The following is a 27,735-nucleotide window of genomic DNA, read 5'->3' on the forward strand; positions in this document are numbered from 1 at the left end:
CCAGACACGTGGCAGAAGGAGACGAACAGTTTGGCCTCCGTTTCCGAATCAATAACCAACTTCACTCCTCACATCAATCCCATAAACCTCCAAAAATCGATACCCACCTCCACCGCCATCTCCCCTTCCCTGCTTCTCTCTTCATCATATTCTCATTCCCATCCAGTTATTCATCATCGATTATGATTTCGACCTTCGATTCCTGCAGCGCCCTCCACGGGAAGCTCCCATCCGGACCTTCATCCCTCCTTATCAATCCCTTTCACCTCCGAGAATTTCGTATATTTCGACGCCGGAGATTCAAGCATTACCGTCATGCCAACCGTCGCACCGCCTTCACGGTCCGAAGCCAGTCGAACCCCTTCGAGAGCCTTTTCCATAACTTGGTTTCCCAAGTTACATCCGTCAATTCCTTGGAGCTAATTGCTCCAGCGCTCGGATTCTCTTCTGGCGTTGCACTTTACCTGTCTAATGTCGTCTCTCCCAAAAATTCTGCAGTGTCGAATATTGGCGAATGGATTTTGTTGTCCAGCCCCACGCCGTTTAATAGATTTGTATTTCTTCGCTGTCCGTCCATTGATTTCCCTGGAAGTGACACAAACCTTGTGGAGGATGTGAGTGATAAACTGATGGAGGAGGATAGGCACTTCGTGAGGCTCCACAGCGGGAGAATTAAGGCCACTACTGGCGATGATGCTTTAGAAGACAAATTGACGTACCAAAGATTGTGTATAAGCACCGAAGATGGTGGGGTAATTTCATTGGATTGGCCGTCTAATTTGAACTTGAGGGAAGAGCACGGTTTGGACACCACCTTATTGTTAGTTCCCGGAACGCCAGAAGGGAGCATGAATAGGAATGTGCGGTTGTGTGTGATTGAGGCTCTTGCGCGAGGCTTCTTTCCAATAGTCATGAATCCTAGGGGCTGTGCTGGTTCACCTCTAACCACTGCACGGTACGGCCACTGACTTGTAACTTCTTTTTAGTAATAAAAGGATATTTAGTAATAAATGATAGTTTACCATATATATGGTATTTGATATTTTAAAGCAAATATCTATATTTGCCTTCTTACCGTAGTTATCTTTCTATTTATTACTATTTTCATATTCTTACAATTTATTTGATTATAAACAAGATAACTTTCAACCATTTAGGTGTGGTGGATTAATCTTTGGTTTAGCAACTTGGATCCTTACTTTTTCAATGGCTTTTGAAATCTTCTACTATTCTTCTCCACCACTGCTGGCTGGCTGGCACATGCAGAGCCGATTGATTACTCTTCGACTCCACCCTTTTGACCTCCAAATCATCCTTCGCCATACTCTGTACATACAACCTCACATTTTCCAAACATATCCTCTTTCATTTTCTTCCCAATTTTCCTTTCATCCTTCATCCTTCATCCTTCACAGAAACCCTAATCTTAGGATCTTCATCAGCGTTCTCTTCGGAAATATACAGAATCTCGATAAGCCCATTGACCTTATGCAGAGATGAATCTGGGCGCCACACTGGCCTCTTCGCCAACCAAGTTGCATCGCCCTTTTCGCCAAAATTGGCTACTTCGCCCAATGTGGCGACTCTTCCGGCGGCCCTTCTCGCCAAAATTGGCTCCGTCGCCCACTATGGCGACTCTTCCAGCTTCAACATTGTCTTTGTCCCTTGCTCTAGGTTTCCCCTTCTGCTTCTTGAGGTTAGACATATTCTCACCAGAGCCAAGGCAGCATCGTTGCTAAGCGACAATCCCTCTTCATGGGTTAGACATATTCTCGCCGAAGCCAAGGCAGCATCGCGGCTGAGCGGCGATCCTTCTACAATTTTTGATGGCCAAGAAAGTGTTTCTCTATGCTTCCTCTAAACCAGGTTGCTGACATCTTCACGAAAAGTGTGTCTCAACCTCTTTGAATTTTTCAGATTCAAGCTTCACTTTCGTTTAAATCCGACGAGTTTGCGGTGGGGTGTTAAGGATATTTAGTAATAAATTATAGTTTACCATATATATCATATTTGATATTTTATTATAAGGCAAATATCTATATTTACCTTCTTACCATAGTTATCTTTCCATTTATTACTATTTCCATATCCTTGTAATTTATTTGATTATAAATAAGATAACTTTCACACCATTTAGAGGTGTAGTGGATTAATCAAACATTCTTTTAACTTCACTTCATAGATATGTCGGCTGATAGAAGGGTACCCTCTGCTTTGATTGGTTTTGTTATTGCATTAGTGCTATTATTAATATTTGGGTTGCTGGGTTTTGCCACTTTAAGCCAGTTTATGTGATTATTTCTGTAGCATTAGCTAGGTGTTTCTGATTTGTGTTATAATTGGTGTCTAATGGGAAATCATGTAGCCGGTGCTAATGAAGCTTGGGGCTTTTCATGAGGGATTGGTTGATCTTTATTTGATAGTGGTTACTTGTACGGAGGGAATAGAAACTTAAGAATATCTGGAAGTTGAGTCAAGGGAGCTAAAGCGAGAAAATAGAAACTTCAACCATCAAATCTAATAGGAAACGACATATGAGGCATCTAGCTTTCTGTTTGAATTTAATGAACCCTAGTTGAATGATTGGGGAGCTACCTCCACTGAAAATGACCCTGAAAAATCTATCTTGGCATATTAGATAAGTCAGGGAAGCAACTTTTGGAATGGATAATGACATGTTTTGATGTACAACACTTAGTGTGGTTTCTCTATTTTGGATCAAAGTTGAAACTGTATCTACGTACATAGAGTAACAAAAGATTTTCTAATTACAGCTAGAGGCTGATTGGATATAATAAGTGGGTATGGAAACTTCAACATATTCACGGCATTCTGCATGCATTCTATATCTGGCATATCCCTCCTTGTTTATAGTTGAGCCCACCAGCTCCATGGCATTTTTCATTATTTTTCCAGAATTTTTTAATTCTCTGACTTCAGGGAGCGGTTAGGGAATTTGACCAGATTCTCATCCTAATTGGGAGACAGTCATCCTATCCTTCAATGGTACTTTTAAGTGAAGCACGGTAGAGAAATATTTTTCTTATCCATTGAGTGACGAGAAGGACTCAATTAATACAAGAGGATTCTTAATCATGTGTTGGAATTAGCTATCAATCTTAACCTATGTGGAAAGAAATAATAACACAATATACAAGAAAAGAATCTAAATTAATTCTCAATTTACAGCTGAATGATTTAGCTTGATTTTTTACACTCCCCTCTAGCTGAATGGTATATGCTAGTCATCTCAAGCTTGGAAATTATTCCACCAAGGTTGGTTCGATGCAAATCCTTAGTTAATATGTTAGCAGCTTGACGTCTGGAAAGTACATATCTCAAATGGATTGTATTTGTCGCAATCGTATCATTGATGAAGTGATGATCTATCTCGACATGCTTTATTGGATTATGATGTATTGGATTTCTTGCAATGACTATGGTAGATTGATGTTCACACAGTACTTCTATAGTACCTTGAATCTTAACCTTGAGCTGAGTGAGAAGGTGTTTTAACCAATTTTCTTTACAAATTCCATGGATCGAAATTTAGATTTAGAATTGATTTGGGCTACAATTTGTTGCTTCTTCTTGCACCAAGTTACTAAATTTCTTCATACATAAGATCAATAACCAAATGTTGACTTACGATCAACGGGGGGGTTGGATCCAACCCAGTTTGCATTAGTGTAAACTTCCAGAGACCAAGTCATGGTCTTCCTAAACATGAGGCCCTTTCCAGGACCATATTTGAGATTTCTCAATAGTGTAAACCTAGCTTCTGTAGCTTCCTTAGAAGGTTTGTTAAGAAATTGACTTGCCACACCAGCAACAAAGCTAATGTCTGGTTGGATATGAGTCAAATATATTAGTTTTCAACTAGGCGTTGATTACCTGCCTTGATCAGTTGTTTCATCTTTGCGAACAAGTATGAGGTGAAAAATGAGCACTCGTGTGTTTGGAAAGTTGAAAAATTGCACACCTGAGAAGTTGACTTTTTTTTTTTTTTTTTTTTTTTTAATAATTGAGAAATAAATTAGAGAATAGACAGTTAAGATGGGCAAAGTTGGGATGACCTAGCCGATAGCGCAACATAATGACAAGGCTATTTTTATTTAAATGGTTAAAAGACTTAGAAACATGCATAAACTCATGATTAGATTGAACTGCAAGCTTACTACATTCCTTTATTTGTGGAGGACTCATTGCTTTGAGTAGATACAACCCTGCACATAACTCAACATTGCCTCCACATTGCCAATCATCTTCTCCAATGCCAAGTCCTGAAAAATACAAGAGTTTGCGAGGAATTTAGTCTCACAATTCAAGTCCTTATTCAACTTACTCACAGGCTACTGATTATACTCCAATTTTGGCACAAATAAGACTGATTCAAAAGTTATGAAGCTTGAAATTTGAATACTTCCAATCAGAGTTACTTTAGCAGGTATACCATCAGCAATTTGAATGGAAAGATTACTTGTATAAAGAGATAAAGGATGAGAATAAGGATCTATCACCCATCATATGATCTAATGCTCTAGAGTCCGCTATCCTTCAGATGGGTGATTTGTTTTATTCAATAGTTGCTGAACTACTTTGATGGGTGATTGTTTTATTCAATAATTGAGTCAAATCATGGTTGTCCTTTGCACTGTCGACTCTCACCAAATGATTGAGAGTTTTTCCAGGCAGCACGAGCAATTGGATCATGGACGATCTAGTTGGGAAATGAGAGCAGATTCATTTTTTAGTAGAAGTATGTTCGGTTGGTCCCAAGATTACTTGCTTTCTACTTTCTTCCCTACGACTTCAACAAAAACTTTTCAAAGACTAGGTCATGGCTTAGTACCAAGGATTCGACCATGAATGAGATTCATAAGGAACTTGAAAATTCTTTTTGTCTCCACTTTTTCGAAAGAGAGCACCATCACCTGAACGTTTTCATTTGTAAGTTTCAAATAAGTCCAACTGTTGCCACTAGTGAGATAAAGTGTAGGAAGTTGTAGCAGATAAGTCACCTTATTTTAGATCTTGAAGAATTAAATGGTGTTTTACTAATTTGAGGAAGTGTTGATAGAAATTCCAAATCTCTTTGTAAGTTGAAAATAGGAGAAATTTCTTCCCGATCTCAGCAGTCTTGGAGTTGATTAACCAACTCAGAACTTGATTGATTTCAGCCCTCCATATGCAAAATATTGGATGTTTAGGTTTGGGTGAAGTTGCTTTTCCTGTGAAGATGAGCTTATGCATTATCTTCTTTATTGGGTATTCTTTCATCCTTAAAGATTGGTTCTTCAAATGATAATTGTGTATGGGCATTGGTGCCTTCTTGTGTACTTTTGATAAATCTTTGACCAGACATTGTCAAAGGATGTCTTTTAGGTGTTAAGGAAAAACTAAAAGTCCAAAGAAAATTAACATTATTAAATGGCAGTCGTAACACCTCCTAAGTTTTGCAAAGGAAAATGCTATTCTTCGTTCTTATGCTTTCAGTCTGTTCTCTTTATGGCAAATATGGGAATTTTCAAAACCATTTTTTTTGGCTGTCCATATTCCTTCAATTGCTGGTTCAACCTTTTTTTCCTCCAAAAGGTTTCATGGGTGTTTTACTCAAATATGAGGGATAATTTGCAGCAGCTTCTTTTGGGGTTTCAATGTCTTCAAAATCTCATATTTGATGGATTAGTGCGAATAAGGCTATTGTCTCAAAATTATGGATGGAGAGGAGATGGAGAATTTTCTAAAACAAGCAACTTCCTTGGTTCGACCATTTTGAATCAGCTGGGTTGAAATTTTCTTCTTAGTGTGCTCTTTCAAGTTCCTTTGTAGTGTTTGGGCCGAAGATGATAGTTTTTTTTTTTTTTTTTTTTTTTTTTTTTTTTTTTTTTTTTTTTTTTTTTTTTTTTTTGGAAGACATTTCAAGTAAGGCAGTGATTCCTTTTTCATTATCCGATCTGCAATGGCTTGAAAGCCCCACAGTAGAACTCTTGCATCAACTGCTAATTCAGTTCTTTAACAAGCAATATAGAGACGAATCTGGAGCTACTCTCTTGACAAACATAACACGTTTCTTTGGTTGGTTTATGCGATAGGTTGTTTGGCCTTATATAGGTGGCAGAAAATTCATTCATTTGCCTTTGGGATTGTCAAAGAAGAAAGGATCGTCTTTTTTTGGGAAATGACAAGCAATTTTCTTAAAAAAATTGAAGTCATGAAGACAGAGGAAAAATTTCCTCGTCATCCGAAGTTGTTTAAGCCTCATGCAGGAGGTAAGAGTTATTAAATGGAAGGTGCAGGTCCTTCAGAGGGAGTACAATGATCAAGGAACTATGCAATGGCAGCTAACTGGTTAGAATTGATGCCTTTATAGGGTTCTTACTGGCTTTGAAAGATGAAGAAATACTGCAGATAGACTTCTAACGATTTACGGGTAGTATCTTGTTTATTCACACATAATGACTGGAACGAAATTTCTAAGGTTTGGAATATCACTTTAAAACTTAAGTGTTGATTAACCCGCTCTTTGCTGATAAAGCATTGATCAAATGTTCCTTTTGAGAATTTAGAAAACATCATTGACTCACCTAGAAAATGGAAGGTTTTGATGACTATCATTTACTTTTTGAAAAGTGGAATAGAAAGCTTCACGGGTGCACAAGATTTATGAAGGGATATGGAGGATGGATTACGATAAAAAATTACCTCTTGAATACTGGTGCTGCAAGTCTTGTGAGGCCATTGGGGTGTATTTTGGAGGTCTGGGTAGTAACTTTTCATGAAACGATTAATATGATTAATTGTGCTGAGGCTCGTATTCACGTTAAAAGGAACTTATGTGGTTTCATCCCGCGTCAACTGAAATTAAAGATAAATGCAATGGACACATTTTTCTCCATTTTGGTAATATCCTTGCACTGGATCCTCCAAATATCTATCATTCACGAAATTTTATTTGTAAAGGATTTTTCAAATATGGTTAATCCTTCTTGTTTGAAGAAAGTTATGGTAGATGAAAGTATAGACCCTCTTACTCAAAATTCGAAGGGGTGGAATATTACGAATCAGTTCAAGGTGGTTACATTTCAAGGGCTCTCTCTTCAATCAAGTGTGTCGATAGATTTCCAGAAGTTAATCATATTGTTCATACCGATTAAGTTTTAGATCCAAAACAATCAGAAATGACTGATGTGAATGAGAAGTCATATTAAATGGGTCAACGATTATTGAGAAAGAGAATGCAACATTAAATGCTGCCAGCTTGAATAAAGAGAATGTTGTTATAGAATTGGTTTGTCTTCTCAAAGACCTTTGGCAAGAGAATTCAGAGAACACAATGAATGTTGCACAAGTACTACCTTGTTCCAAGGATGATTTGAATGCATTAGTTAAAGTTACAACTGTTAAGAATGGAATTATTTCAGAGATTTCCAGAGGGCTTTTTGTTCAGGAAGTATCTTTTAATGAAAGGAATAAAAATTTAACTGAAGCACTTCCTAGTCATTATTCACGGAAAAAAAGGAAGGAAGAGTCAAAATTTCCAAGAGTTGAGAAGTCTTTGTTAAATAAGGATTCAGTCGAAGAATAACATTCGTGCCTGCTGATTTCCTCTGTTCACAAATAAGAAAAAATCGCTTCAATTGGAAGCGGAATCTTTACTTATCAACAATCAGTGTTTCCAGCAAATATGTCTGGTTTCTCTATGATTAAAGGTGGGTCCCTCTCCTTCCTAATAAAATGCTCCTCATCTAATCTCTTCATCCCTCGATTCAGATAATGAGTCTGAAGTTGGTGTGTGTAGTGTTGGTTCAGTAGTAGAAAATTGGAAGAAGTCAGTAAGAATTGTGTTAAGGCAGATGAATACTCGGTAGAAAATATGGAAGGAGTCCAGAATTGTGTTGAGGTAGATGATTACACAGGGGCTTTATGCATGATATTTGAGGACAATCAGTACTAGTTACCTGATGATTTTGATAAGTCTACCAAGCAGAAGCTTGAACGAAGACATCCCAAAGAAACTCCCCTTTCTCATTGATGTTTGTGGTTTGCAAGTGAAAGAAGTCGTCACCAAAGCAAGTAATTAAGTTCTATACTCTCTCTCTCTCTCTCTGCGTTGCCCATGAAGATAATTTTATGGAATCCCGAGGTCTTGGGGATTGTTCAAAAAGGGTAGTATTAAAGAAGTTTTTTCAACATCACTGATGAAGGAAGATAATTTCATGGAAGATTCTTTTGGTGAGGATTTAGTATCATTATTTTAAGAAAGTGGTAAAAAAGATCCTGCATTTTCTTCCTTCATCAGTGCCTAGGCAATTTATTTCTCTTATCGAAGCCTGTGATCTCGAGATGCGTGAAATTCCTCCCTTTAATTTCCGAAGAATTCGTTGTTGTAGTTTGATTGCTCTTTTGCATTTTTGGCTTGGGTTAAGTCATTCTTGTTTATTTGTTTTTTTGGGCTCAGTTCTACTTTTCTCCAGGGTGGTTGTTCTTTATGGTTGGGATTTGATTGATTTCTAGAGTTTGGTCTTTTATGTTGAGTTTAATCCTTCATCATCTCTCTTTACTAGTTCCTTTTTATTCAATTCGCTTGATGTTTCTCGTTGTGAATTTTTTTTCTTTATTTTAGTCTCTTTTCAATTATTCAATGAAAAGTTTGGTCTCTTACTAGAAAAGAAAGTGCATTCATAGGAGAGGAAGATTTTAGATTCTATTCTCACTGCCAATGAGATTGGGAAAGTATACCGGGTTAAAAGAAGAAAGGATGGATTTTGAAGTCAGACATTGAAAAAGCCTCGTCTGCATAGATTTTGAAGCTCTGGGTAGAAAATTAATTGGGCAAAATCTGCCGTGTGTGGAATAAATGTGGATGAATTGAAGCTTAATCAGTTTTCCTCGAGGTTAAATTTCAAGGTTGAACTGCTACGCTTCCTTTCTCTTGGCTTTCCGCTTGGTGGATATCTCAAAAGGCTTTCTTTTTGGCAGTTCGTTCTCGACAGAATTCAGAAATCAAAAGAAAATAGATGGATGGAGGAGATCGACACTATCCAGGGGTGGGAAGATGACTTCATGCTTGTTCTTTTTAGTATCCCTCTTTTTAGTATCCCATTATACTATGCCCATATTTCTCATGCCATCCTCCGTTAGTTTGGAGCTTGAGCGTCACTTACGAGCTTTTTTCTGGGAAGGAAGAGATGACAGCAGGATTGACCATTTGGTGCGATGGAATTTAGCCTCCAAAGCTCTGGGAAGGAAAAAAATGACAGCAAGATGAACCATTTGGTGCGATGTAATTCAGCCTCCAAAGCTCAAACTCATGGTGGTCTTGGTATTGGAGCATTGCATCACAGGAACTTGGCTCTTATTGCCAAGTGGGAATGGAGATTCATTTAAGAACCCAATTCCCTATGAAGGAAAGTAATTGTCAGTATGCATCGATCAAATGAATTCAATTGGCAGAGGAAAGGAAAAGGAAATTTGAGTCTTAGTAGTCCTTGGGTAAGTATTTCTTAAACTTGAAAGAAGTTGGATTTCTTGGTACTCTTTAATGTTGGTAATGGAAAACGAATATTTTTCCGGCTAGATACTTGGATTAGTGGGGTTACTTATATGGATTAGTGTGGTAATGGACAAAGTTCTATTTGCAGCTATGTGGAAATAAAAGAATCCTAAGAAAATCAATATTCTTATATGGATCATGATCAATGGCTGCCTCAATTCCTCAAATATTTTGAAGATAAAGCTTTCCAATTAGTTTCTTATGCTTTCGGTTTGTTCTCTCTGTCTAGTGGCGGTGGATTCTCTCCACTATACTTTATTTTTTTTGAATGCTCCTACTCACAATAGTTGGTTTAACTCATTTGCTTTGTTCAACCTTTAGTGGGTATTTTCGAACAAAATGAAGGATAATGTCGTTCAACCTCTCTGGGGTCCTTTATTGAGTTTGAAGGCTTATCTTCTTTGGTTCAATGCAATCAAGCCCTTCTTTCCGAGTTATTCAATGCAATCAATCCCTTCTTTCTGAGTTCTGATTTCAAAGTTCTTAATCGTTTGAGTTATGAAAGCTTTGAATCCACATTTAAATTCTTCCTCGTGGTGCTCCAAGAAATTTGTAGGGCTTCCTATTCAGGATATTTATCAGAGTTGGGCTGGATTTATTATTCGTTTCTGGATTTAATCTCTTCATTTCTTCAAGTTTACTTTGTTTTGCTGCTTCATTCTGTCTTTTTATTTTCTGTTTTTTTTCTTTTTCTCCTTTTGGAGTTTGTTCTTTCAGTGGTAGTCTCCTTTTATTCCCTTATTGAAAAGTGTCGTATATTGTTTTAAAAAAAAAAGTTTTCTGTCTCCTTCATACCAAAAAAAAAAAAAAAAAAAAAAAGAAAACTCTGGAAACGGGCAACGGCATCTGAGCAAATACAACGTGGGCTTTGCATTTAATGAAAACTAATTACTCTATTTATTATTAACAAATGTGGCCATCCAAAATTGACCAAAAAATTAAAAAAATAAAAACAAGAAAGGGAGGCCGAAACGGAAGGACGGGGGTTGAGTTTGGCGCGCCCACGCAGTGCAGGGGAAGAGGATAAAAGCGCAAATTAGTTGAACTTTTTAAACATTTGACTTTCGCGTCTTCTCCTGCGTGCAGGTGTGCGTGCTGCTGCGCCACCCGGAGAGAAACCAACTTTTAAAAACCTCTAACCGATTATCCATCCTGATTTTTCTTTCCTCCAGAATTTCCTTTTCCGCGGTTTGCTTTAGATCTATCTTCTTGCTCCACTTTCCTTTGAATTTTCACCGATACACCCATATTGCCTTCATGGCGACGGTTTCTCCTCTCGCCAAGTACAAGCTCGTCTTCCTCGGCGATCAATCCGTTGGTAANAAAAAAAAAAAAAAAAAAAGAAAAGAAAACTCGTGGTATTGGTCTTTAGGGGTATGCTGAACGAGAATCATCCTCCACTCCCTAGCGCCCCCTCCTACACAATAGGTGTGAAGAGATATGGAGAAAGTAGAGCGACCTTCAAAATTGCGTTTGAGTTTCAAAATACAGTGAAGATTTCGTACTTTCACATGTGGGGTAGAGAGAGAAAAAAAAAACTGATAGAATAACTCTTAATTAATCTATTTATGTAGGCTGTTTTCAGCTGCTGACAGCGATGATATCTACACAGCTGCACAGTTCATTAGTAAGGCGAGGCCCTGGACAGCATTGATAGCCATCGGCTGGGGATATGGTGCAAACATGTTGACCAAGTACCTGGCAGAAGTCGGTGAGAGAACACCACTTACTGCTGCAACATGCATTGACAATCCCTTTGACTTGGAGGAGGCCGCCCAGACCCCTCCATATCACATGGCCATTGATCATGATCTCACTGGTGGGCTGATTAATATTCTGAGATCTAATAAGGTTTGTGATTCCTGCTCCTGTTTGTTGCCTTATTAAATATAGCTTAATGTTTATGAAGAAGAGCTGAAACTTCCAATGCCTGATGGCTTAAATTTTTTTTACAAGAAAATGAACTCTCATAGCGTGGCATGTGTGCCTTTGGCTTTGTGGGTTTAGTTTGTTTACTGGATACTGAATTGTAACTGTTATTGCTATATGACATTTTTAATTTGCAGGAACTTTTTCAAGGGAAAGCTAAAGGCTTTGATGTGGAAAAGGCTCTTGAAGCTAAATCTGTGCGCGAGTTTGAAAAATTAATATCGCGTGTTTCTCTTGGTTTTAATTCTATTGAAGATTTCTACTCAAAGTCGAGCACAAGAAGTGTGGTTGGGAATGTGAAAATTCCTGTACTTTATATCCAGGTGCACGTTTTATACATGGTTTTTTCTTTGAGTTATGTTGTTAAGCTTAAAAGATATGGTAGATTCTTCCAGTTCATACTCTGTTTACGTGTTTGTGTACACACCCATAGAATTCTAGTTAGATTATGGTGAGTGAAATCATTTTTAAAATGTAGCTCAATTAAAGTTCACTTAATGACTCTGTATGCATGCCAAATTACAATAAGTATGAGATAGCCAGTTTCCTTCTATTTATACAGCAAGGTTGATTCTACGGAGTTCAATTATTTCATTTCATTATCAAGGCATTCTATATTCCTGAGCTACCCAGAAGATTTAATGTTTTAATATTGATTGTAAGTGCATAAACTTTGTTTGCCATAATGCATTTCATCATCTTATGTTTAAAGTAGTTCTGTTTTCAATGAGTTATATTTGTTTGATAGTTGACATCTCTTTCTCATACATATAAACAAATAAATCAGTTTTCTGACCCGTTAAAGTGTCGAAATTTTCAGAATGACAATGAATCAGCTCCAGTATTCTCAATTCCACGCAGTTTGATAGCAGAAAATCCATTTACAAGTCTTTTGTTGTGTTCTTATTCGCCATCTAGTATTATATATCGTGTGCAACCTGATCTATCTTGGTGCCAACAGTTATCGATTGAGGTAATGAATTATTTTCTTTCCCTGTGATCTTGTAACAAGATAAGTTATTGCATCATCTGCTAATTTACGGGAATCAGGTCTTCACTCTCATGTTTGTTGAACTAACTCACATTATTTCAATCTTGGGGGATTGAAATGTGTATGTTCATGAAACTTTATAATTTCTTATAGAACTTTAGATTTATCCACGGATTTTATTAATTCCTAGCTGAAAATGAAAGCACCTCACTTGAAGCAGGTAGATGGTTATTATATATATGGGTGACATTAATTGATCTTCCTCTCTGCTCTCAGAGTTTTCCATAATTCACGTCAAAGATTGCTGATAACTAAAATGATCATGGTTTGCGCTTGAACAAGAGTTCAAATTGGAAACTTTCCGTTATTTTTAAATAAAGCAATATACATCGTATCCTCTGACGTATTAAGTGAAACTATTGTCCTTGTTCTCCTTCCAGTTTTATTCATAAATTTGAAAGTATCTGTCACCGTTCAGCAATTTCTTACTATTCACACAACATTTCACAGTTAGCTCTATTGGTTCTGTGATTCATAGGGTTTGTATTTTGAAATTAATTTGAAGGTATTTGTCACCGTTCAGCAATTTCTTACTATTCACACAACATTTCATAGTTAGCTCTGTTGGTTCTCTGTTTCTCTTGATTCATAGGGTTTAGATTTTGAAATGTCTTTTCCACAGTTTAATTCTACCAAAACCCTTTTGGTAGGAAAAATGTGGAGTTCGGTGCATCCCTACTAGCCATATTCTAATTAGTATGCGTGTAATACACATAGTGGCTTACAGCAGTAGAGCTTGGGCTCTTGAAAGGTCGTCACCCTCTTCTCAAGGACGTAGACATTACCATCAACTCTTCCAGAGGCTTAGCTCTCGTGGATGGCAGAACAGTGGAAGAAAGAGGAAAAGTCATCAGACAACTAGATTACAACTGGTCAGATGCTTCGAGTGAATACCAACCAACAAGCTTTATCAAGAAGAAACTTGAAGAGAGTCACAGTAGTAACCGTACTCACCTTAGATCTCAAAATGACTCGCAGAGAAAATCACAACTTGAGAATAAAGGGCCTCTAGAAATTGTAGTTGGGGTTTTGGACCAAACCAGCTCGATTAGTGATGATATGGGGAAAAAGGACGAAGTCAGTTCAGAAGATATTGAAAAAGGTCAAGTGGTACGGACAGCTGAAGTGGCATTGAATATTCTTGATATGACTTACCCTGACACTCTGACTGAGGAAGAAAAGAAAAAGGTAACTAGGCCGTCTCCTCATCCATTCTTATAAATTGCAGATTTCTTCAATTGTCTAAAGTTGTAAATTATGATAAGCTTTATCCTTTCTTTACCCTTTCTGTGGAGTGTATAATGTCCTTGCGCATTTGTTTTATTTATTTGTTTATCTATTTAATAAATCTCATATTGTACATGAAAACAAGGGGGAAACGAGGAAAGTTCAGAGACTTCTTTGCTACCGTTTTCTTCATGCACTTTCCCTACCTCCACCCCCTCCCCCTCTCTCCCCCTCCTTTTGTCAAGCTAGGAGCTGCTATTTCTCTAGGACTTTTCTGTGATATTTGAAATACAAGAAGAACATGTATATCTAACATGTACTTCTATAAAAAGATCCTATACATGTCCTTTATTCTTCTACTTTTCAAAGCATGGCTAACTTATGAAGAAGAAAGCAGAGAATAGGGACAGGGAACGTAGTGAAAATGAAAGGAAAACGGGTAGCTCCTGCTCCCAATATCTTTGTTCTGTAAGGTCTGTTCATCAATTTCTTTATCAAATTAAGACAGATGTGCACCAAAATTTGCTCAGTCACATTGGCATATTTTCTACACCCTATTATTTTTTCAACTAGGTTTGTACTATCAAAGTGATGGTTTCTGGTTACCTTCACCCAATGGCTTTTTCAACCAAAATTTTCTGGCAAATTAATTCTCTTCACGTAATTTTGGGACTAAAGAATTTGAAGTTTTTCTTCGTTCATATTCAATAATCAATATCTTTTATGCTTTGTCAATATCTTTTACTACATGCGCTGTTTTTCAGTAATATGCAACACATTGGTACGTTTTTCTGGCTCCTTCAAAACTATGTTATCCATCCACTTTAGTTGTTATGCTGCTTCCTTGTTCAGGTCTTGAATGCTGTGGATAAAGGAGAGACACTGATGAAAGCTCTGCAAGATGCTGTACCGGAAGAAGTCCGTGGAAAGCTTACAACTGCTCTATCTGGGATATTGCATGCTCAAGGATCAAACTTAAAGGTTAGGGATTTAACTGGCACTTCTCATAAATCCAATGCCACATTAGAATTGAAGAAAAAGACTGAGGAGAAGGTCAGACATGTGGCAGATGCTGAAGGTTCCTCACAAGTTTCTTCACCTTTGCACGAGATGGGAGTTGTTAAAGATGTTTCAGATGGTTCTGATAGCCATCAACCTACAAAGGACAAGTTTATTGGGGAACTGGAATCTGAGCCTCCTTCCTCGGACCAAAATTCTATTGATCAAAATGGTTCTCAGCCACTTAGCATTCATGGTGATGATACTATCAGTTCTATAAGGAGGGAGACCAGTGGCTCTGGTAGTACTGTTTCAGATGATGAATTTTCTAGGGAAAATGCTTCCCAGTATTTTGATAGTGGTGGGAAAGAACTAGACATAAGTGGGAAGCCAGAATTTTCAAGCAAGGTTGAACAGTTAGGTTCACACGAAGTAGCCATTGGTGATAATTACAAAGACCAGGGTGGTGGAATTGCTCAATCAGATGAGGAGGAAGAGAGTAAACGCAAGAAAAATGAAGAGAAAGCTATAGATCCTTCAATTGATGATAAGGCGGTGTCATCTCTTACAATAGAGGAAGCACTTTCATCAGCAGGGTCTACTTCAGAGACACATCGAGTAGAACATGAATACAATAATGATCAGATGGATACAAATAGTGTGCAACCTGTTGTAGAACATACCAAGCCTTTCGTTTCTGAATCTAATGTCAACAACTTCAGCGTTTCTCAGGCTTTGGATGCCTTGGCAGGGATTGATGATTCCACCCAGTTAGCAGTCAATAATGTATTTAATGTAATTGAAAATATGATCTCGCAGTTGGAGGGTTCAGAAAATGAAAGTGAGGACAAGAAGACTGATTCCTTAGTTAACAATAATTGCTCAGGTAACGATAATGAAAAGTCATCAGGGAAGAAAGAATGTGGTAACATGAATTCGTCTGTAAAATCTGAAAGGCTAAGTGGTCCTCGTATAATTAATATCCTGGAGAGGAGAGGAGAATCAGAGCATAATGTTACAAGTGGACGGGAAGAGGAGGAATTCACTTCAGACCTGGTCTCAATTAATAGGAGCTATTTGATTAGACCTCAGTCAGCCCAAGTTGGCCAGGATGAAAATGAAAAGGACGAACTACTTGATTTGGATGGCAATGTGGACATGACTTCAAATGCGTATTTAGATTCTGTTCACAGTAATTTTTTCTTGAAATACATTGCCTCAAATATGCCTACTAAATCACTTGATAAGGATACGACTGCAACATTGTTGCTTGATTATATTCCTGAAAAAGATCAGTGGAAGTTTATTGAACACCCGGGAAATGAAAATGGTGCTATTTCAACATCTGAAGAACTTGAAGGACAAGTGAATTCCTATGCACATGCAAAAGGGAAGAATACTGATGATGTTATTGAGCCACTTTATATGATCTTGGACAGTGACAATCAGCCAGAGTCAGTTGGGGAATATCAAAACACAGTCAATGGAAACGAAGAAATCAAATGTAGTGATGGACAAAACGATTTGGAATACTTTGTTAGGTCTATTATACAGGACAGTTTGAAGGTTGAAGTTGGTCGTAGGTTGAGTGCAGCTAACAAGGACTTAAAATTGGGCGTTGACAGAGACATTGAACATGTTGCAAATCTGTTGTCAGTGGCTGTTAAATATGGCAGTGGATGCAGACAGTGCTTAGGAAGTAAAAGCGACAGCATTAATTCCATTGCAGATAAAATGGGTACTCTTTGTGGCGAGCAGATTATTAGATCAATTTCATCTTCTGTTCAGGAAACTGTTTACTTGAAAAAAATTCTTCCTTTAGGTGTTATCATTGGCTCTAGCTTGGCAGCTTTAAGAAAATCTTTTCATGTGACTACGCTGCACGATGATAACCAGGGAGAATGCTTGGGCGTTGATCAAGCTAAGAAATCTGGTGACAGAAATCAAAATGTTATACTGACCGATACAGTGGGTGGGGAAGAAGGATGTGCTGAAATGAGAAGTTTAAATAAAGATACTGTTGTGGTTGGAGCTGTCACAGCTGCTCTTGGAGCATCTGCTTTACTGGTACATCAGCAGGTATATGTTGCTTGGAAATTTTTGTTTTTTGCATTGCCTTTTGCACCTTGATGTGATCAGTCCCCGAATCATACATATAATATATATATATATACACACACATATAACATATGTAGCAAAAGGAAACAAGACTTTTCATTAATGCTGGAAAAGATTCAAAAGTGAACAACAAATCTAAGTCTACAAAGTGTGGACTAAGGGAAGATTTGCAAAACAAAGAAACAGCAAATACAATGTAAAGATCAAGAAACCAAAGCAAACAAAGGCGAGAAGTATCTTGAAACTTGGAAGAAAGCCCCCAATTATTACAAATATCTTCGATTGAATAAAAAGAAGAAGAAAAGAATGCAAGTATTCATTCTTGCTTTTAATTCTTCGCTTCTTGTTGTTCCATGGGGACTTTTCAAATCTCTTCCTTTGTTCTGTCATTTTAAAGTTGACATTAATTTGGAGTTCAAAATATTTTCCTTCATTCCTAGGGATTAATTCTTATTTATTACTTCCTCACCATGCATGTATATAGAAGTAAATGTGATCATTGTTCTGTTTATATTTGTGCTTTAAATGTGTTTCTGAACTCAAACACGCAGAATTTATGTGGAACTGATGACACTACTGAAAGTTCATTCAAGTCCAAGGAGAAAGCTAGTCTTCAGAAAGAGCCAGAAAGGCATGACGAGCAGATAATACCTGAAAAGAATCATAACATCGTCACTGCTCTTGCTGAGAAGGCAATGTCAGTTGCTAGTCCAGTGGTGCCCAAGAAGGAAGATGGTGAAGTAGATGAAGAAAGGTTTTGGCCGCAAATGCATGTCTTACACAATTTTTTATGTCCTTTTCTCTTTTTCTAAGTATTTCTTCCCTTTTCAAACAGGCTAGTCACTATGCTAGCTGAATTAGGAGAGAAGGGCGGCATATTGAAGCTAGTAGGAAGAATAGCTTTACTCTGGGGTGGTATACGTACTGCAATGAGTGTGACTGAAAAACTTATCTCGATTCTTCGAATAGCTGAACGTCCTTTGTTTCAGAGGTAATTTCAATTGCAAAACTCCACTGCATTTCTCCAAAGTATTGAATACTGTTGTCGAAGCTAGCTATTGACTACTTTGATGTTCTTTCGTTTTTGTCAAGGATAGATGTTGCCATTTTCTTAGAGATTCAGTTAACAGCTTTTCTTTAGCTTGATGATAAAGCTGGCTATGGGATTTAGATGGAACCCTCTCTTCGAAAGGGACTTGAGCACCAGATACCAAGTAGAACGGTTATCATTAAACAAATTTTGGAATGACTAGTTGGTAACATCCATTGCTTGCAATGCCCTTAGTTTCTTCGATTGCAAAGAAAATGAAAAATGAATGAAGGAGAAGAAACGAAATGCAGGAGAAAACCCTATACATTTATGTAGAGAGAATACCAGCCATATACGGAGCCTTGGGCAGGAATACTCCTAAAATAACTCATACACGCTGGAATTATTCTTCTAACAGAATGGAAAATCCATAATACACGCGGGCCATAGAAAAGCAATATAAGACCCATAATACAAAAAGACCAATAAAAGGAAAAAAAAAACAACATAATGGGCTTTGGCCTTCAATATCAATGGGCTATCTTAACACCTAGTTATGGTTAAACAACTAATTGGAAGAAACTGAATTTACCCAAATCTCTATAAGATCATAACAGGCGGTTGACAAATATATCGACTCTTCTAATTTCTTGACATGTGCCTTCATAGATTATGATTTAGGAAATGAGTTGTACCTCCCCTTTCTCCTCCCCATGTTCCCCTTTTTCCCAATTCTTTTCTTCTTATTAGTTGAAAGAGAGGAAACCTGGGCATCTGACAGCAAAGAAAGAATCCCAATACACGGCTAGGTAAGTGGAATGGGTTCTTTTGCAAATTCAATTGATCTATAATTTCTTTCTTCCCAATCCTCTTTCTTCCTTTCCAAAATTTATTTAATAAAAATTATCATAAATTAGAAACATGAGAAAAAAACAGGTATAGATTTGAAAGAGTTGAGAGCACAATCACAAGCTGAAGATTCTCCTTAATAGATAATTCTCGCAGCTGTTTTTCATAAATCGTCAATTCGGTTCTTTACTTTACTCTTTCCTGTTAGGTGCAAATAAAGTCAAATATTGGCTAGGGAAAGGAGAAATCAATAGTAGTGAGGACAATTATCTCTGTTGGTATAGGGTCTTTTGGGTAGAAAAAAAATATCATGAGGGCTTATGCTCATAGTAGACAATACCATATTAATTGAAGATATGTGGAGGTGGGTGCGTTGTCCTCATCAATTGGTATTAGTCATAGCCTAAACCTAGTTATGTGTTGGAGCAATCCTTAGATGCCAAGCAAAGAGAGTTAATGAGCCTCATTTGTGCTCTATTTAGCCTTAATAAGAGAAAAATAAACATTCTTTGTCAATTGTTGTTTGTGCTCGTGCTCTATCGGATGTTGTGTCAGGGAGAAAAACAAGTTCTCGCTATTTGGAGGGGATAGATTTGTTTGAAGGGAGACTCAAGTGTGGTACTTTGTTTGGGGGAGGGTTGTTAGGTGCAAATAAAGTCCCACATCAGCAAGGGAAGAAGAGATCCATTGTGTATAAATGAGGAGAGATCCATTGTGTATAAGTGAGGACAATTATCTCCATAAGTATGAAGCTTTTGAGTAAAACAACAAAGGGCTTATGCCCAAAGTGGACAATATCGTACCAATATGGAGATATGTGGAGGGTCCATTATACTTATCACTGCTTTTCTAGCCAATTTATGATTCTTTTTATCTCCTTTCACCATATTTTTTCCATCATAAATTGTATGAATTTGTTACCCTTTTTCTTCATTGTAATTTCACTATTAAATTATGGGTTTATCTTCTCCACCAGATCAATGCTTGTTGGGTAATTCTAAGGGATTCACAGCAGATAGTCGGTAACCTTTCAAGTAAAAGATGGATAACCTTTTAAAAATGCTGCATGGTTGTGCTGTTATGTTGGAGGGTATGGTTGGAAAGAAACTAATATAATTTGCAGGATAATCATGTAATGGAGGCGTTGTTTGTTATAGTATCATTTTTTACTTGGATTTTATTAGTACTTTCGTTTTTCAACACTCTAGATGGGCAAGTTTCTTATAATTTATAGTCTCTTATAGATTGAGGGTTCCTCATCTTCATTATACTTGTTTATTCGATGAATAAGTATTCATATCTTTGATCTAATGTTTATTGATTTACTCTTTATCTCAACTGTTTTGTAGGATTCTTGGGTCTGTCGGTTTGGTGCTTATTTTATGGTCACCAATTACTCTTCCACTGCTTCCCAAACTTGTTGATAGCTGGACTTCTCATACTCCCTCAAAAATTGCTAATCTTGCTTGTGGTTTTGGTCTTTATATCGCTCTCACGATTCTTGTTATGATGTGGGGCAAAAGAATACGTGGGTATGAAGATCCAGCAAAAGAATATGGGCTGGATTTGGCATCTTGGTTTAAGGTACCATTTTCAACTTGGCACTTGATAAAAATCTTGTTAAGAACTGTGACTTTGCTTGCGTCTCTGCCTTGTTGGAGGGGAGATATCAGCTGATGTTGCTTGCATAATTTAAATAGTTTTTATCATTTTTTATCTTTATTTAGATTAGATACTATTCTCAAGAAAATGAAATTTTCAATACTGGGGAAGATGATTCTTTCCTACGGAAGAAGATGTTAGGGTCGCACAACAATGCACACGCTCGATCTAGATGAACACAAAGAACAAGATAGAGAAAAGTGCAAGGAGAACTCTGGCTAAAAGGATTTTTTTTTTATTGATGACTTCACATATGTATAGGAAGAGAGAATTACAGAGAATACAGAAAGTACATTTTCAAAATTCTACCGGAGGATATATATATAGTTCAATTTACTATATATAGCTTTACCAGATTTAACCATTTATCTATTTACTATATATAGCTTTACCAGATTTAACCATCTACTATATATAGCTATTTACCATATATAGCTTTACCGGATATAACCGTTGACCAAGCTATAAATAAGCAGCAGGCTCCATAACCTAACAATTCTCTCACTTGGAGACTGATCTAGTCAACCAAGAATTTCATTCTCAAACGACCATGAGCATCTTCATGGCACCATATCAATTGAGGCTTTGCACAACCTCAATATTCCAACATCAACACATTTTGTCAAACATGTTTGTTGGATTCTTTGCACCCTCTATCTTCTCCAAACACATCACCATCTTTCACTAACCTGCAAGTGAAATGGTATCGTCTTTTGTGTTTTCTCTTTAAATGATAGACCGGGTTCCTTCGCCAACTGTATGACACTCTGACTATCTCTATAAAGAATATCTTCGTGCTACTTCTTGCTCATTCTTCCAGATAGTCAATCATCCATATCGTCTTCTTTCCAGCTTCAGCTATTGCCACGTACTCAGTCTCAGTACAACGCATTTTTGAAGCCTAGACGTCCCATCATCCATGGCTTGCTCCCACTTGGTTGTATACTCCAACTGTAGGGCCTCCTCAAAGGGTTGTGGTTCCCTTTCATCAGCGACAGATAGTGTAATGAAGGTACATACATATCTGGTACTCCGATAGTACAGGATGATCTTCTCAACACCGGTTCAGGTGTCACTTGCTCTACTGCTGGTTCCTCTGCAACAACCTCAGGAGTTTGTTGAGTATCTGCTACAAGATCACTAGGTGATTTTTTCCGCAACTCAACCTCAACTCCTACTTGCTTTGTTGTCTTGGAACCTTGCTCCACATCTGGTTCCTCACCAGTAGTCTCAGGAGTTTCTTGATTATCTGCTACATCATCACTAGGTGAGTTTCCCTGCAACTCAAGCTCAACTCCCACTTGCTTCGTGGTCTTGGAACCTTGCTCCACATCTAGTTTCTTAGCAGTAGTCTTAGGAGTTTCATGAGTATCTGCTACAACATCACTAAGTGAGTTTTCCTGCAACTCAAGCTCAACTCCCACTTGCTTCGTCGAACCTTGCTCCACATATGGTTCCATTTCCAATCGCACTTTCTTCAATCCTCTGGCGGTCCTTGTGAAGCTAACTCGTTTCTGCTTGCTCATAACGTAGTTCTCACAACGACCCACATCAACAGATTTTAGATCTTCTAAAACTCCTTTCGCAGCTAGCCTCTTCATTCCTTTCGCGCTCATATGCTCGAGTCTAATGTGCCGTAGACTTGAATTTGAAGCACTCTCAGCAATAGCAGCTATGTTCATACACCCTGCAGTGGTATATAAGGTTCTAGATTTTGAGCCACGTGCTACCACCGTACCACCCTTCATAATCTTCCACGAACTCTTCCCTAACTTTGTTGCATAACCTGTGTTGTCCAACTGACCAATAGAGATCAGGTTCCTTTTGAGACCAGGAATATATCCGACATCCTTTAATATCTACTGATTTCCTGCCGGAGTTTTTATGCAGACATCTCCTTTTCCTTTAATCTCCAAATCTTTGTTGTCGGCAAGATACACCTTCTCGAAATTTTCAGACTTAAAATTCCTAAACAACTCTTTATTTAGAGACGAATGAAAAGATGCACCTGAATCCAAAATCCAGGATTCAATCGAACTGTCCACGTTGAGGATTAGAGCATCCCCAATGTCTTCTGCTGAATTTATAGAATTATCATCATCTCCAGATTTTTGATTTTGCTTCCTCTTTGGTCTTGTACAACCTGTCCGAAAGTGACCTTTTTCTCCACAATTCCAACACGTTACGTTTGGTCTATAGGAGATTTTTCTCGGTTCTTTGATTTTGATCGCCCTTTGTTTGGGCCCTTCGGTTTACTTCTTCCCCGTTGGTCAACACTAAGAGCACTACCAGATAAATTTCCAATTTCTCGTTTGCGAGTACTTTCGCGGAGAACTACATCTCGAATTTCATCAAACTTCAGTTTATCAGATCCTTGCGAACTGCTGATTGCGGCAACAACAGTATCCCACAACTCGGGTAAAGATGACATCAAAATCAATGTTTTAATTTAATCCTCAAAATTAATTTCCACCGAACTCAGTTGACTTACGATCATATTGAATTCATTTATATGATCAACAACAGACCCACCTTCAGACATCTGTAGGTTGAACAATCTCCGCATCAAATATACCTTGTTCATAGCCGACGGTTTTTCGTACATATTTGACAGCGTCTTCATCAAATCTGACGTTGTCTTCTCCTTGATGATATTAAAAGCCACATTTCTGGATAGCGTCAACCGGATCATCCCTAAGGCTTTTCGATCCTTGAGCTTCCACTGCTCCGTGGTCATGGTATTCGGCTTCACCCCCAACAGAGGTTCGTGAAGATTTTTCTGGTATAGATAATCTTCAATCTGCATCTTCCAGAAACCAAAATCGGATCCATCAAACTTCTCAATTCCAATCTTTGAACTTTTCATCTTCACAGATCGTGGTGAATTTCGCCTAGCTCTGATACCAGTTGTTAGGGTCGCACAACAACGCACACGCTCGATCTAGATGAACACAAAGAACAGGATAGAGAAAAGTGCAAAGAGAACTCTAGCTAAAAGAATTTTTTTTTTTTTTATGGATGACTTCACGTATGTACCGTAAGAGAGAATTACAGAGAATACAGAAAGTACATTTTCAAAGCTCTATCGGACGGGATATATATATATAGTTCAATCTATTATATATAGCTTTACCAGATTTAACCATCTACTATATATAGTTTTACCAGATTTAATCATCTACTATATATAGCTATTTACCATATATAGCTTTACCGGATATAGCTTTACCAAATATAGCTTTACCGGATATAACCGTTGATCAAGCTATAAATAAGCGGCAAGCTCCATACCATAACCTAACAGAAGAATGGGTACAAGACTCGTCTAGATGGTTACATGGAAAACAAACTTGGAGGAGAATATCATATCAGGAAACAATTACCAACTAAGGGCTAATTACAAATTAGGAAATAAAAATATTAAAAAAAAAAATGTAAATTATAATGACATTCCCTTCAAGCTGGTGAGTGAATATTTTCCGTTCCCAGTTTGCTAACCAAATTCTAGAAGTTGTCTATTATGAAAATATCTGCTATTTGATTATTGGTTGACATAAATGAAGTGCAAATTAGACCACGATCCAACCTCTCTTTTATAAGGTGCAATCAACTTCTAATTGCTTGGTTCAATCATATTGAATTGGATAATAGGTGATACTAATAACAGACTTATTATCACATTACGGCTTCATAGTCCTTCCTCATGGAATCTTCAAGACTTCACAGATAATTTTATCTAGAGTAATTTACAAATTCCTAAGGCCATCGCTCGAATTCTGATCTCGATCTTGTGCAGCCACATTTTGCTTTTTACTTCTCCATGTTACCAAATTTTCACCCAGAATTAGAAGGTGATTTTTACCAACTACTGAACATGCATAAATATGCATCCTAAATTGAGTTACTCGCCATTCTTAAACAACAATCCCCTCCCAGTGGAATTCTTCAAATAATGAAATATCATATGCATTTCTTTATAGTGAACTGTTTATGGGATATGCATAAATGGACTTACCACTCCCACAACCTAAGTAATATCTGGTCTAGATATATCAATTTGCTAAACCTTTTATAAGTTTCCTTATTTACTTGATGTCTTCTATTTCACGTAATGTGTTCCCACTAGTTTGCCACCAAGGTTCCCTAAGTCAGTCACGTATTTCTATTGTGAAAAGAATGTATTGTTTAGAATTGTTTACTTTGATTCAATGGAAATATTTCATCTTTCCAAGTTTTTTCACTTCAAATTCATTAAACCATTTTCTTAGTTGATCTTGTTCATTACTATTGTTCCTGTGACAATATATTATGAACATTAACAATTAGTGCTATAACAACCCATGCAGTCAAATGTTTTATGAACAACTTAGGATCTCCTTGACTTTGTCTGTAGCCCATCTTCCTCATAACTTGAGAGAATCTACCAAATCACGCTCTAGGAATTATTATTTTTTTAATCCGTACATGTTCTTTCATTTACAAACCTTATTTCTTGTTTGCTCATATTCAAGTGAAATCTCCATCTAAATTTCTTCTTCCAAGTCATCATGCAGAAAAGCATTCCATCTTTATTTAGATTGGATAGTACCTTTCCTTTTTTTTTTTTTTTTTTTTTTTTTTTTTTTTTTTTTTTTTTTTTTTTTTTTTTTTTTTTTTTTTTGTCCAACATGTTGGGAGTTGGATTCGAGCCAAAAGCCCTTTTATTGAAGATATGGTACCTTATCCAGCTGAGCTATGTGTGGGTTGGTTGATATTATCTTTCCATTATTTGTCGATATATTTTCTTAATTACTGTGAATTTTTGTTAGATTCCATGTTTGTTAATTCCGCTGTACTATCTATTTGTGAGATAATAAACATTATTCTCTCTAAACAAACTTCAGTTTTTCTTCACCACTAATAATATTTAGCTCCTTGCATGCAGAGTTATGATTTTCTTATGGCCTTCTTTGGAGGAGTTGCGGGTCTCTTGGGAATTCAATGTGTAAATGGATTTCTTGGTTACACAACTCTTTCATTGCCAGCTATTCCAACTTTGGTGAACTGGGTTTCATGGTTAAAGGTGCTAGGGGGAAGTCTGTTGCTGGTTAGTGTTGGAGTTATATCATCAATATTTGTTACAGCAGTGGAAGAATTTCTCTTTAGGTCATGGTTAACTGAAGAAATTGCTTTGGATCTCGGATACTACCCAGGGATTATCATTTCAGGACTAGCTTTCGCAATATTACAGAGGTAAAATTTTCATTGTTTGATTATATCTCCCTTCCGCCCTATAATCTTGGTTGGTTGGTTGTCTGTTTTTTATTTTGGTTTTCTTTTGAAATTATTTTCGTGTTGTCTTTTTTATTTTTAACACTGCTAACATTTTTTTTTTCCTCCATGTTACCAATGGGGAAATTTTCTTACTTCAAGATATATGTTTGGAGTATTAAAAAAAAGGGGTAAAATACGTTTTTGGTTAGTTTTTATTTTTACCTTAGAGGTTTGAATTTGGTTTTTATTTGGTCCATAAGCTCTAGGATTTTACACATTTACCCTTAAAACTTTTACTAGAGCTCACTTTTAGTTATTTGTGTTAATTTTCTATTTATGAACTTAAAATAAATAAATTAATTACAATTAAATTAGTTTTCATTACTTCTGGTCATCATTAAAATTAATTGATAAATTCACACCATATTATTTTAAATTAATTATTTGAAAGTTAATACCATAGACCTAAAGCGAGCCTTAGTTATTCAGGGTAAAAATGTAAAATCTAGAAATTTTGGGACCAAATGTAACTAAACTCAAAATGGGAGGAAAAATGTAGCATTGGGACTTAAAATTGAGGGACCGAAAAAGAAAAATAAATAGATAAAAAGATATATGTTTGAACACAATTAAATGAACTAGGTAATAGATTAAACAATTTGATTTTCGTCATTTACTGTTCAAAGGGAGGAAATTTTCTTTAATATTCCATGCAAGAGACATGACAAGTGTGTTCCTAACAACTGTTGCTCAATCCAAAGTAGTATGCATTTGCTTCTCCTCCTTAGTCGATTACAAAAATATTATATTTTTCATTAAATGCGTTGGTTAATTTGTTCTATGATCTCACTATTTGACTAATGCATCAAATTATTTGTTTATATTTTTTCCCTATGAGTTCAGTTTTTTTCTTTTCCATTCCTATACATAATGCAAAGTCGAGAACAATATGTGGAACCATTTTATTCTCTTTCAATTGAATTTCAAGACAAGAGCGCCTTTCTTTTAGGAGGCAAGTTATGTGTTTAGGAGTTTTATATGCTCTAATTCAGAGTTCTATTACTGGACTTCTTTCTAATATAGTTAGCAACATTTGATATGCATATTCCTGTCTTTATCCCATGTGTTACAGTTAAGTTAGAAGGTTCTACTTTTTGCGAACTGCTGTCTATAGTTTACTTTGGAAGAGCCTCTGCTTATCAATGCAGCCTCATGTCGTCTTGTGTGGGATTGAAATAACTGATATAAATGTCGGGTTTTAGGTCCCTGCAAGCGATACCGGTTTTATGGGTGTTATCTTTGGGTTTGGCGGGAGCCCGCCAAAGGAGGGACGGCTGCCTGTCAATTCCTATTGGCTTACGTGCTGGTATTACAGCATCTAGTTTTATTTTTCTGAAGGGAGGATTCATAAGCTATAAGCCCTCCATCCCCATGCATCATTCTCTTTGGATTATGGGCATCGACACACATCAACCGTTGAGTGGGGTGGCTGGTTTTGCATTTGCTTTGTTGGTGGCTTGCATTTTCTTCCCCAGAAATCCCATGCTGAAGAAGAATTTGAGGACGATTCGAGAATAGAAGATTGATTGTATCTTAACTATTTTGTAACATGAAAGCATCGTTTGATTGAGCGCCTGATCATTCTTTGCGAAGTTGCATGGGGGAGCTAAATGGCTGGGAGGTTTCAGAGGGTACTAAGGAAGAAACATCCCTATGAACCCTGCAAAATCGTTGTCCAAAATGAGGAATGCCTTTACGTAGGTATTGCTGCTCACAGTGGCTCAATTTATTTCTCGTCTGTATATCAATGGCTGCAGTTTATATTGTTTTGTAAAGTATTAGCTGTATTTATTATTAGAGGCAGATGTATATAATCAACGAAGAAGGAAGAACATTGTATCAGGACATCTGCACCATTTGAGTGAATAAAAAGGAAAAAGAAAAGCCTACACAGTATTTGATACTTAGAATAAGGATACCTGGGATACCTTAATTAATGGATGTTAGTATCTGCTCTTACAAGAGATCTGCTTGAATTCAACTCAACATTTCATGTTTTTA

The 27,735-nt window shown here is 37.0% G+C and overlaps 1 protein-coding gene and 2 long non-coding RNA genes across 7 annotated transcripts in view; 2 read left to right on the forward strand and 1 right to left on the reverse strand.

Moving 5' to 3' along the window:
* Positions 1-27,735, forward strand: part of LOC111493399 — a 631,558-nt gene that overhangs the window by 401,161 nt on the left and 202,662 nt on the right. The window lies entirely within an intron of this gene.
* Positions 76-27,637, forward strand: LOC111492131. Of its 4 annotated transcripts, none has more exons than XM_023141363.1 (11): positions 77-955; positions 11,131-11,407; positions 11,623-11,808; positions 12,306-12,458; positions 13,254-13,724; positions 14,616-16,841; positions 17,432-17,634; positions 17,716-17,871; positions 20,109-20,343; positions 25,346-25,653; positions 26,937-27,637. In XM_023141363.1, exons 1-11 carry the CDS (start codon positions 183-185, stop codon positions 27,250-27,252), a joined length of 5,304 nt encoding a protein of 1,767 aa, XP_022997131.1. In that variant the 5' UTR covers positions 77-182; the 3' UTR covers positions 27,253-27,637. The 4 variants fall into 4 exon arrangements, with proteins under 4 accessions (XP_022997149.1, XP_022997141.1, XP_022997131.1 ...); XM_023141391.1 differs by having other exon boundaries at positions 871-955; positions 11,169-11,407; XM_023141381.1 differs by lacking the exons at positions 20,109-20,343; positions 25,346-25,653; positions 26,937-27,637 and adding exons at positions 19,736-19,764; positions 19,948-19,994 and having other exon boundaries at positions 76-955.
* On the reverse strand, positions 19,081-19,592 carry LOC111493414. The gene is made up of 2 exons (XR_002720007.1): positions 19,563-19,592; positions 19,081-19,367 (listed from the first exon to the last, which is right to left on the reverse strand). It is a non-coding gene; the product is annotated as an uncharacterized LOC111493414 (long non-coding RNA).

The sequence above is a fragment of the Cucurbita maxima genome, unplaced genomic scaffold (assembly GCF_002738345.1).
Source record: "Cucurbita maxima cultivar Rimu unplaced genomic scaffold, Cmax_1.0 Cma_Scf00001, whole genome shotgun sequence".
Lineage (NCBI taxonomy): Eukaryota > Viridiplantae > Streptophyta > Magnoliopsida > Cucurbitales > Cucurbitaceae > Cucurbita > Cucurbita maxima.

Excerpts from the sequence above, each read along its gene's own strand:
- LOC111492131 (XM_023141363.1), top strand. The coding sequence starts at position 183 with ATGATTTCGACCTTCGATTCCTGCAGCGCCCTCCACGGGAAGCTCCCA. Across the intron at positions 956-11,130 it reads TCACCTCTAACCACTGCACG|GCTGTTTTCAGCTGCTGACA; the intron begins GTACGGCCACTG and ends CTATTTATGTAG. Across the intron at positions 17,635-17,715 it reads GGTGAAGTAGATGAAGAAAG|GCTAGTCACTATGCTAGCTG; the intron begins GTTTTGGCCGCA and ends CTTTTCAAACAG.